Consider the following 12,536-nt stretch of genomic DNA (forward strand, 5'->3'; position numbering starts at 1 on the left):
GCGTGGGAAATCAATGCAGAAAGCTGTTGGGGGAAATTTGTGGACATTGACAATATTGCTAATACAGTATTTCAAATAGTTAATCGATGTTCATTTACAGCGGTGTGAGGTGCTGATCGTATGTTAACCCCTACTGATTTCAGGATTTATGCTTCATTTGATCTGCCTGTTACTGGTATGTTCAAAGCATTTAAGAAGGACACGGTTGTACATCCTCAGTCCTGCGTTCACACCGAAATCGAACAGCATTTTATACAAAAACAACACTGGTTAAACCTCTAACACTAGTGTACTCTATTCTTTGCAATAAAAAAAATCATGCGTGAAAGACAATCAGTAAACAGCATAAAATGAAAGCACTGCGATGTCTAATGAATTAGATCTGCTCTTTGAAAACCATTATGTTTATTTTCTGCTGAAGAATGGATATTTCCATGCCTTACCAATCTGATAGTACAATTATTATCAGGTGAAGACAGCAATATGAAAAAGGCTATATCAGGGGGTTCATTCAAACAGGGGCCTCGGGTTTTAAAGCTCGGGTCGAATCTGAAACCATGGGTAAGGTACCTTATAATTTTAATAAAGTGCTTACAAGTGTGTTCTACCACGGATCGACAATTCTGTCACATTAGCGATATTCCTTTGCTAGACTCTAGCAATGGCAAAGATACCATTGCACACATCATTTGTTTGCAGCGCTTTAAGCAATGTAAAATAAATAAATTGTTGCCCAACATATATATCTCCCCAGCCGAAATCGCATCAATACAGAAATAACTAAATCATCATCAGAACCCAAAGATACACTCTGGAAACGTTTATACGGAACTTACATGAATTTATTTTACCTAATGCACATTGAACCTCACGTTATTCTTTATCGCTAAATGTATACTTCCCGTGTTTTGCGTGGCAGATTCTTTCAGAAATAGATTTTTAATTGCACCAAATCTTTAAAAGGACGTGTAGAGAAAAAAAAATAGGGATTTAGGTGCAAGAACAAAAGAAATCTAGAATGTAGATCTTTTCAAGATTTGTACTATCTTTGCAATACAATGAACACAGCTATATCATACAATGTTCATTAAATATCAGCACACCAGGGGCATTGAAACAGTTTGCTGGACAACAGGGAAGCCACGTCACGGGACGTGTTCTCAGTCTGCAGTTTTATTTCAGCATAAATGCATATTTTTAAATTCAAAATATAAAAATATAAAATAGACCGCTAGGGTAAAATATTTTACATTTACAGTCTCGGATATACATCAAAATGTTCACGATTTGTTCACATCTGGGTTTTTTTGTGTGTGAGCCAACAGGCAATTGTGTCTGGGTTCTTGAAGCTATGTACAAATTACATACCTGACAAAGCTCTCGTTACTCGCAAAGTAATGAGGAAAGGGGCGAATTCTGCATTAACGAGCAGGATCACTAAATTCCTTTGATTATAGTATGGCTTATATTCCCATTAGCTACATACAAATATGAATTCGTTTCCGACATTTTACAAATACAAGCAAACAATGAAGAATAATGTACCTTCCCGCCACCAACACCATTGCTGAAATGAAGAAGCAGTATGCGCTTTGGGATAGGATAGCGTGTACACATTTCTCCCCACAAGAGCGCAGTTTACATTCACTTTACCGCATTTATGTTGCAGTAGCTTTTCCGACACACAAGTAAGTCTGTGCAGGTTTTTTGTTTCCGCTGCAAATTGAATAATACTTTATCAAGCCTACGGTTTTTAGTTCTTGGAAATAGACCTTGCACTTGGGTGTAAAATTCCATAAGACCTTATGTTTAGGAAGCAGTCCGGGTTGGTACCAGTGTCCTGTTGTTGGTAGCTCTTACGTGGAGGAAGCTGCAATTGCGAGTTCATGGACATTGCTATGGGCTTCAGGTGGCTTGTTTGCGGAGCTCACCGGTTTTCTGTCCACCACTGAAATGGAAAACAAAAAAAAAACTTTGAGATTAATATGTAGATTCTAAAAAATATATTTTCCTACTTGTGTACTCGGACAGATAGCGTGATTTGAATTTACCGTGTGCTGATGAGCACAAGACCAGATGAGATACAACAGCAATTGCGTTGAAGTGCACTGTACACGCGTTACAATGTTATATTCGTATCATTTCCAAACACGAGAAATTTGAGTTTAGGTGTCCTAAATTCTCATTAAATATTTGCTCCTGTTAAATATTGGATATTTCAGAAAAATATGTTTTCAGATTGCAGATCTGTTGAAACCCATCGAAATATTATTGTCGGTTGTTCACGTTAAACATTGAATCAAACAGGATACTTATTTTTATAAAAACATTAAACAGTATACACTTTAACAATGGATTAAACTGGATTTGTTTTTACAATGGATTACAATATGCCTTTTTATAATGGATTAAACAGTGTACCTTTTTTTATAATGGATTAAACGGTATGCCTTTTTTACAATGGATTCAACAGTATACCTTTTTTTTTTGCAATGATTTTTTTTAAATGAAGTGTTCTGCGCGGATTGAAATCAAGCCAGAGAGAGAAAAAATGCCCTCAAACCGAGCTCGGGTAAGCAAAAAAAAGCAAAATAAAAAATTCTACGTAGACTTGACTGCAAATCTGTTGTTAGGATTTAATTGCGGAAAATATTCCAATGATCCAAAATCTATCTAAAAGTTGCATCGTTTGATCTCCGCCCTGTGTTCTTGTGTCTCGCTTATTTGTATAGGTTTCCGCGACACTTTTCCGTGGTGTACGCGGTCGAGAAAGAATACCTTTTTTTAAAAAAAATATAAAGCTAACAGTCCGAAAATTTACGGCGGAATTTTTTTTCTGAATAGATGCGAATCATTGGTACAGTTTTCTGATTTACGAATAAATTAATTCCTTGAATAGAAAGTCCAGTCCTAATCAGATCAGTCGGGTTTGCACACACAAAACATATGTTGATCGTTTTGGGGGCTGAACAGTGGGAATCAGGGCTGGTGTGTGAGACCTGTCTCTGGGAAACACTGGCGAATCTTTAATCACAAGTTGGAGGCGATCCCGGTTTTAAAATGTGTTTACCAACTGCTTAAACAGCAAGTTAATCACATGGTTTGAATATTAATATCGCCAAATAAATTACTCAGGAGTTACCTGAGCCAAGTTCACGTAGGGTCTGAAATCGTTGCATTGTCACAGGCTGATAATAATAATAATAATAATAATAATAATAATAATAATAATAATAATTTTAATGATCATTAAAACAGGCGGCACGATGAGGAAGCCTTTCCAATTGGCTGTGTTTAATTTCTAACCTTTATTATAACATTGCTTAGAATTACCTTTTCCAATGCATCTGCTTTCTATAGAAACGTGAAAACGCAATATTTGCTTTTAAGAGATCTATTGAATGTATGGTCATTGAACCCTGTTGGGAATTCCTCCCCCCCCCACACACACACACACACACAGGCGCATGCTGACGCCAAATACACAGTCTGAACACTTCCTCGTTCATAAACGCTTGGTGATTGCAGAATTTGCTTTAAAAAAATGTTTCTTGTACAGGAATAACACCAAGTGTTGAAAAAAATCATGTCTAAGGTAAAAGTCGCCTGGCAAATGGACAGGTTGATCAGTCAGTCTCTTCCCATCCGCGTACCATATTCACAATCCACAAAGGTTCAAATGTCTCTCCTTCGTCTGCTTTAGATCTTAACAAAATCTCCATTTCCACCTAATAAGTATGCAGCCTGTCCGGGATTTTGAACGGGCAATAAACCTGGGAATTCCAGATTGAATCCCGCAACACTGCATGAAGCAGAGCTACTCAAAACCTTGCAAAACAACAGTGTTGAATAAACTTTGGCGCTACGATTGGCGGATTAAAGATAAACTGCATTCCTTGGTGTGATTTACAGCTTGTATGCCCTGATTCGTGTGTAAAATAATTTCAGATCGTAATGTTCTCCCTACCTCCATTAGTCACTGCAGAGTAAATCCGGCGAGGATTTGAAGTTAGTTTTACACCAGTGACAGCCAAGAGACTTGTCAATGTCCTTTAACACTGGGACCTCATGTTTGCAGTTCAGATTTTGACTCGCATTTGCGAAAAGGAAATGTTTAAACTGTTTCAGAGCTGCAAATTCTACTTAGTATTCTATAAACCCGTATTATCGTGTTTTCTGGAAATTTAGTGCAGGCCAGAATTGTAGAAATTATTCAATCCAGTCTTAATTTGGAGACCAAGTCTGTTTAAGAAATTTGGAAAACCCTGCTTCCAATTTAAGATTGAATTTAACTATTTTCCACAATTCGGCTGGACACCAAATGCAATACCAAATCGGCTTCAGAGATTAATACTAACTGGAGTCCTGAGTTTTTAGATTGCTCCTGGGTTAGTTGGGTTTCGTATTTATACTTTTATAAACAAATCAGAATTCTGTTATCGTCTTAATATGTTCTATACACAAAATCCAACACCGTATTGTTATAAACGCGGATGGGAACAGAATATGCTTTTAATTAGCAGAAATACATTTAAATCGTGGATTCTCCATGAAAGTAATTCGATGGGGTGGGGGTGGGGGGAGGTGATCTATACCTATCCAGTCCTCTCACTACTTCTAAATCTACCAGGTCTCTTTCCGATTTGTTTACAACATTAAATCATCAAACAAATTTATGCATTTTGCAAACTTTAATCAAACTTTTTGAAGTGTGTGGATATATACACGACTAATCTCTGGGACTGGGTTTACCTTTTATTTTGCTGAGGAGAGATAATTATCTGGCGGTAAGATTATCGATGAAACAGAAAAACTCCATTCACCTTGGCAAAAGTGTAGTTTCCTATAATTTCGGTTTTATTTAGACATAAGGGGAGGGGGGGGGATAACAGACTCTGGCGAGTCTCAAATGAAGCGTAAAACGCCTTGAAATGGCCTTTTTGGGTTCGATGTTATCACACAGTCAGTGAAATAAGTGCCTTCTTTAACCTCCACGTTTATACTGCTTCACTACTTTTCACTACTTCATTGCAAATATAAAAGTGGAAACAAAATTCCAGTTGTCAGATCCAGAGACAATTCTAGGTTAAAATCCATACACAATAAAACATCAAAACAACAACAAAAATACTGTTTTGGGTGGTAGTTTGGATTGCTTTAGAAATGTTAGATTTCTATACGATGTTGATTTTGGTTGAGAGGATGGATTAGCAAAGGAGGCAACATTAAATCAAGTGAATGGTCATTTTGAACAGGTTTTTATATTGTTGATTAATGTAATGATTTGTACAATAACAGTGTAGCCACTCACATCCTGCTCCTCTTCACTGTAAATGGCTTAATTCGAAATGTTGCAGATTTTATTAGTCTAGTTTAGAATCGCTTTGTGTATAGCTGTGTACAACCGGAACAATTAGTCGCTCCTTTGCCAAACAACTAACCTCCGAGTTTTATTAACGCCGGAAAATGTAAGACAATGTTGTATATGAAATGTTATAATTAAACTATTCCTTTCCAATACATTACTTTTTATTGTTTCAGGCTGCCATTTCGTTGCTTTTAACGATTGGTTATAATCACCGTCTGATCTTAAACTTTGCTGCCCATCTAAAATAACCGAAACATTATCGCAAAATCTTCATACAATTTATAAATCCCAGTTAAAGATGTCACTTTTGTTTGTCTTTTCTACCTTTTTTTTTGTAATTTCTCAATAGTCATCGGAATAAGGCTAAATTGCTCTTTGGGGTTAAACAGTGTTTTGCTGATCTCCTCCACGATCCCAAACTGACATCAAAAGGTATTTTAATCAGTAATGCACACCTTATCATTAGTAGCTGATACGCTACGTGATCATCCAACATGAACTCACTGTAACACCGCTTGCTATAGGCTGCTTCTGCGAACCATATGTAAAGATTGTTGCATGCCTAAAACGAAACAAAAGCAGCTTTTGGAAAAAATAATTGCCTTCCACTGTAAGTGTTCCAAGATCAATAGTAAACGAAAGCGAAGAACCAATGCATAATGTATACACGATGTGCTCATCTGTAAACATAGACCACTGACAAGTAAGTTAAAAGTACGCCCATCGAAATCTTTAAAGGAGCACAATTTCTTTTAACAAATATTTTACATGAGATTAAATATTTCGACAGTAAATGTCTATAAATTCTTTATTTTCTATCACTTGTGTGGTTTTACATAATGGGTTATTACTGCATATCATTTTCATTTACCACAGCAAACATTTGCATTGATTTTGATACATAAAACCACATACAGCTTTCAATGCAAAGCTACGTTAAGCAATTGGTCTATCACATCTTTGCTTTACTTTATACACTTATCTTTAAGGTATATCACGCAATGACATTTTTCAATTAGCTACTTTTGTTTCATTGCAAAGTTCATGAAAGCTTTGAATCTCGATTGCACGGACGCCTAATTTTCAGAAATGAACCGTGTCCCAATAACGAGAAAAGTGATTTACCTTCTCTAGCTGAGAGGTGTTTGAAGGGCATTGACGCGTGGATATCTCCGCCGTGCATGGCGATTCCTGGCCCAGAGTGGGAGAGATTGCTGCTCTGGGACTGCCAGGGGTGACCGGTCATATACCCTGCTCCAGGGCCACTGTACACCCCATAGCTCGGCACTTGGTTCGATGAGGGATAGGGGCCAACACTGCAGGCAGGAACAAAACTACTCACAGCAGGCAGTCCAGATGGAGCCTGTAATACAACAATACCAGCTTTGCTGTACTTCAATGTGATCGTGTTAGAGCGATAGACACATTTATATATATATATAGAGAGAGAGAGAGAGAGAGAGAGAGGAGCAGATCATTCTTTAGATCACATCGTGCACGTAAAGTAGATACGTATACAAGTACCTGAGGATATTTCAGATCAGAATCGATGGCCTGTTTCTCAGTTCCATTGATACTTTGAGTTGAAGGAAAGCCTGTCCTGTTAACGTTATTCCAATCTTCCATTTTTGTTGGGTAAGGTGAGGCCTCGGCTCCACCAATAGAAGCTAAATATTTATTTAAAATAATATGTGCAAATGAGTAACATACAACATAAAAGCTGACTAGCATCCCCTATTATATATTATACACCCCCTACTATATATATATATATATATATATGCCGCCCTAAAGGTACATCAAAATACGTATCCCTGATCTCAGGATACTGTCATTCTACATTTATCTATTTTCAAATGATTCATTATATATTTTACATAAAATATAAGCGCATTTAAAATCAACGCGTCACTTATACGTTAGTCAGTTCTCAAATTATTGTACAGAAATATTATTTTCACTTGTTTTCGTCTTCAGATGCAACTACCACAACGAACCGTAAAAAAAGGAGGCATCGCTCAACAGCCCAAGTAAACGTGAAGACGTCAAATATGTACTAACCTGGAGTAAAATTGTAAAGATAGGACTCACAAAACAATTGGAACCAAGAGGCCCACAATTTCACCTATTCTAGCATATAAAACCATGTTGTCTTGAAATTTGACCCCCCCCCCCCCCCATACACACACACGCACACACACACACACACGTAAACATAGTTGAAAATTCATAGATTCAACCTTCATTTGGAAGATAGTTTCCCCCAGTTCTTTAAATAGAACCAACTTCCGAATAAACACGAAATTTAAGAATATTCCCCACTCCTGCGCGATCTTAAATTTTAAACCAAATGCTCTCACAGGTTGGGACTGGATGAAATTTCGGGCCTCTGGTGGTGCTGTTCTGCTCAGTATATTCTGCTTACTTCGCTACTGTGAATTCCACACCCTGGAACATTTGTATTCCCGTTAAAGAAAATCAACAACAATCGCAGATCAATAAAACACTGACCTTTAAAAAATCATTTAAGTGAATGTGAAAACTGCCGATCAGACAGCCCTATTGAATTAATCGTCTGCCGCTCTCGAAGGTAATTCATGTGGAACGAAAATGGTTTACTGTGACTTTGCTTTTTTAAAAAAAAAATCAGTTTCAAGTTTAGTTTTAAATTGTTCCTATACCGCGAGTAATCGCTGCAGTGCAAACACCTCACGGTCACAATCCGAGATAAGCACAACCAACGTTTATAAAAGTTTTAGGGAAATGATTGAGACAATAGACAATAAGCAACACTACAGTGAAGGCTATTCAGGTGAGTGGGGATTAGGCCGTAAAGATGCTTCCTGTGTATCAAAGAAAGAGAAGGTAAACATTTGCTAACTCTCATCCTTCTCTGAGTGAAGGCCAATGAAGACAATGTTCCCCATGAAGAAGACCGGGCGAGCGATGGTGATTTATTAAGCATTAGCGTGTGTGGGGGGCGTGGGGGGAGGGGGGGGGGGCGTGGGGGTGGGTTGTGCTTTTAGCTAATGAACCTCCCTTAGATTTCAATGTTCTACCAGAGTGCAAGTAATTTCGATCAACTTTGACTACACTGTGATGATATCAGATTTTTCTCAGTTTTCTGCCAATTAAGGACTCTCATCAAATGAAACCTGAAGTTAGTTGCTCTCGTATTCGAAATGTTTCTATCGTACTTTTTTTCTGATAAGAATTTATACATAATACCTCCTGCAATTCATACACTGTAGAACAGGAGAGTGCAGTGCAAAGTGAATCGTTAAAACGGCGCCACAAGTAACACCGAATCTGCCAGTTTAAGCATTTATAGTTTTAAGGGGGAGTGGAATATATCCAGGTAACCAGTGACCTCGGGAGAATCTCATCAGCTTCACTTTAACTCCAATTTATAACTGCAATGCCTACCCATTATATTCATTCATATGAGAATATCAGAGCTATGGCTGAGGTGAAAAAGGTAAGGTACTCACCTGATGATTCAATAATACTTCTGAGTCCGAGGATATTGGTGACTGAGTGAGCAGACGGCCATGCTCTGTGGATGCCAACATGTCCTGTCATGGGCACCCCCGCGGCAGTGCCCATTTTAGTCCCAGTAGGTGACATGTGGTTGGGGTAGGAGTACTGGTAAATGGGGTTGTAAGGCAGTGCTGACTGGGGAGGGTGATGCTTGCTGGTCTCGTAGTGACCTGGATGACACACGTTCCCGATCTTGTTCCTCAAAATTCTGCTAATGGAGCTGACGGAGGGCACGTTGTACTTGTCGCAGACTCCGTCGCCCAAGAGCCTGTCCCGAATCTCCCACGCAAAGATCCCGGGGTCACCGTTCTTGTACTCCCTGATGTGTTTCACCACCGTCGGAGTGGTCACTCTGGGCTTGCTGCCTCCAATCGCGCCAGGTAAGATGGAGCCTGTCTCGTTGTAACGGGCCAAGATTTTGCTCACGCAGCCGTGAGAGACTCGGAGCTGTCGGCTGATATCGCAGGGTCTGATCCCGAGCTGGGCTAGTTCCACTATTCTTAATCTAATGGCGTTGGGAAGGGGTCTCCCGTTAACGAATACACCTCCCAGCTGATTCACCTCCCCATAAGTCTGATCTACAAAAAAAAATCGACAGAGAGAGAGAGAGAGAGAGAGAAAGAGAGAGAGAAAGAGAGAGACAATGTAAACGTCAACCATTAATAAATATCAAAAAACAGAAATTAAACAGCTGTCAAAATAGCATACTTCCCACAACTTTATAAAGTTTGATCATGGAAACAACTACAGGATTCCAACAAAAATGCATGCGTCAACGTAAAATGCGAAGCAACGCATGTTTGGAGAATGCGATTGCATTAGTAACAACTCGGTATGGATTGCATTCACTCTCCTCTTCTTTCTATTTTCTATTTCGTGTTCACACGCCGCAGAGTGCAGCTACTGGACACGGGATTGTATTTACAGCCTCTCCCCCCCCCCACCCCCCCCCCCCCGCATGTACTTTCCGGACTCGGATATGAGATACGCTTTAACATACAGTTTGGTTTACGTGATTTTATTTAAAATGTACCTTCAGCGCAACGCTTTTGTTTCAAAAGCATCAGATTTTACCGCCCAAATCGAAAACTCGGATTTAAAGAGCGCTATTCAAAAAAAAAAGGTCCTGATTTTCTCGACGTGAAAAAAAAAATACCCTTTTTGAGTACGTTGGTCAGGGGCGAGTCGCCGACCATTCCCAGCTCCGATCCTCACGTTTATGCAGGCGTGTAAAACAACTCTTTATTCTGTTATCAAACTCATGCCACTGAACCATGTAAATAGGAGTCAGTGCTTACCCATTGCCCAACGAAGCGAGAACGTTTCGGCAATCTTCCCCCTTTTGCAATGGCTGAAAGTTTCAGTGGTGTCGGCAATAGAGTTCGGGAGACGGGAAGCAGAGGCAGGAAGAGGACTGCTGCACGGAAGAATTCCTTTCGCAACCCTGCCGAAGGCTCGAGGAACAATTTAAGATGTGCTGCACAAATGCACAAGGTGATCTTCATCCGATTAGGGGTAAATTTGTATATCCAAGAGGCTGCAGTTTGTCCAGATCAATTTTACGCGTTTTCCACGTCAATCTTGATGGTCACGCTCCGAGCCCTCATTAGTGTTTCATTGGCTGCCTCCTCAGCCCATCGGTGGCCTCGCAGCACAACTTATTAATTCCGCTCAGAAACTTTCCGCCTTTTTGAAACCTACTCAGCGACTTACTCACTCCGGACCGATCCGAAGCAAAACGCATTTAAGATCGGATCGGATCCGCGGAAACCCAAACCGATTCGCGAAGTTTTGGGTCCAAAAAATAAATAAATTGCACCCGCTCTGTAATCTCCCCCCCCCCCACCCCCCCCCCCCCCCCACCACCCCCACCCCCCGCAGGATTTTAAATCATCTATCGGCGCTGAAAAGTAGACCTGTTTCTGCTTCCCGCTCCCGTTTCTTGGTCCACGTAGCTCCTTCAAAATGTTCCTCTGAACACTTGCAAGTGCATTTGACAGCCTCCTAAATACAAAAAAAAAGTATCCCAGTGGCGGTTTCAGGTGATCATTTTATTTCAAAAATGCGGATAATAACATTTCCTTTTGCTAGATGAATTTAAATATCTTTTTTTTAAAAAAAGTATCGTGGGAATACACTTTGGACCAAAGTTCTTCGACAAGTAAAACATGTTATCTCTAGTCTAATCCTTTCCAAAAGAGAAATTCAAAACGTACACGAATCTATGATTTCTACTCAAGGTTCCCACAAGTCCCTTAAATGACGGTAGAATATTCCATTCTATTTTTTTCCTCCACTCTACTCGATCGGAATAATAATAATAAGTGGAATCGAACATTGTTTTAAATAGGAAAAAAAATAGAATCGTAGCTTCAGTTCTTGTTGAGTGCATCTTTATCAACAAAAGTTTACACAAAAAAAAATTATTTTACTTTCGTAAACCCAATCTTACGATATCTTAAAGCGATCACCTGGATTTATATGTTTTGAAAATATTATAAATTCAACCAATATATATTTTCCCCTAAAAGCAAGAGGCCCATGCGAGTGAACGGAGATCAAGCAACTCTTTTTATAAAAAGGTAAAAAAAACATTATTCAGAGGTTTGGGCAAATCATATTTACCTATGCATATGCCATTTTGCCCAAAATGCAAACCAATTCTAACCGTACAAGTCAAACGCATTGCACAACAAAGCTTGCTTTACAGGGAGATTAGCAGCCATTACATCAATTTTGATAAAAATAGGTTTATTCACCCACCCATCCACCCCCCCAAAAAAACCACCATTAAAATATGCCCCCATTGCAGCCACCTTTTTATAAAAAGAGTTGCTTGATCTCCGTTCACTCGCATGGGCCTCTTGCTTTTAGGGGAAAATATATATTGGAAACAGTGAAATACTGCAAATATATTAGTCTTGATTCTTGCATATGTTTTATTTAATAGATTAAGCAATTAATGCAAGACATGTCAACTAGGGTAGGTTTTTAGAAACGTCTATTCAAATAATCGGATGTGAAGATTAATCCCGATCTTCTCATTGCTTCAGTAGGGTTACAGTATATAAAGCAACATAGCTATTTTCAGAAAATCAAGTGTAAGATGTAGTCTATAAATCAGCGCAGTGTTCCTGATAACTATTTTAACACCTGGACCCCCATAATACCTACAGCTTTTATAGTAGGAACTCGGTTAGTGTAAACAAGACAATTCCCATCGCATCCCTGCTTATAACTAACCCATTGATTCCAATTACTGACCAGCTATAAATAATATATACAGTATGTCGTAATCAAATGTTTCCTACTGAACACCTTTTGACATTTACAAACATTTAGCCAGCTTTCAAAATATTCGGAATGCATAGACCTTGTGTTCAGTGAATGCACTTCTGAGGGCAGATTTGGTCGATTAAAAAGTGATAAGATGGTATACCATCAGGAATGCACAATCTGCGTGCCTTATGTCTGCATGGGGGGCAAATCGTTAATCTGCTCATCCTTAACACAGTTGAAATAATAATATATTTGTCGTCCCACAGGTCACAAAGAAACTGTCAGTGCTCCTGGAAGTTGCAGTTTATGGTTTCGGGACGTGCCTGGCTTGTTTCTCCCGTAGTGACAC

General features: G+C 39.1%; 1 protein-coding gene across 6 annotated transcripts; it reads right to left on the minus strand.

The window, feature by feature from the left end:
* Positions 1 to 307: 307 nt before the first annotated feature.
* On the minus strand, positions 308 to 10,452 carry LOC103181694 (paired box protein Pax-1). 6 transcript variants are annotated; one of them, XR_488230.2, is made up of 6 exons: positions 10,207 to 10,452; positions 8,860 to 9,481; positions 6,893 to 7,035; positions 6,494 to 6,731; positions 5,824 to 5,930; positions 1,889 to 1,948 (listed from the first exon to the last, which is right to left on the minus strand). XR_488230.2 is itself a non-coding variant. In XM_042333774.1 (6 exons), the coding sequence occupies exons 1-5, from the start codon at positions 10,411 to 10,413 to the stop codon at positions 5,887 to 5,889; spliced, it is 1,254 nt and encodes a 417-aa protein (XP_042189708.1). In that variant the 5' UTR covers positions 10,414 to 10,452; the 3' UTR covers positions 1,889 to 1,948; positions 5,873 to 5,886. The 6 variants fall into 6 exon arrangements, 5 of the variants coding, with proteins under 5 accessions (XP_007896541.1, XP_007896544.1, XP_007896542.1 ...); XM_042333774.1 differs by having other exon boundaries at positions 5,873 to 5,930; XM_007898350.2 differs by lacking the exon at positions 5,824 to 5,930 and having other exon boundaries at positions 308 to 1,948.
* Positions 10,453 to 12,536: the final 2,084 nt, after the last annotated feature.

This window comes from Callorhinchus milii, unplaced genomic scaffold (genome assembly GCF_018977255.1).
Source record: "Callorhinchus milii isolate IMCB2004 unplaced genomic scaffold, IMCB_Cmil_1.0 Scaffold3, whole genome shotgun sequence".
Taxonomy (NCBI): Eukaryota; Metazoa; Chordata; class Chondrichthyes; order Chimaeriformes; family Callorhinchidae; genus Callorhinchus; species Callorhinchus milii.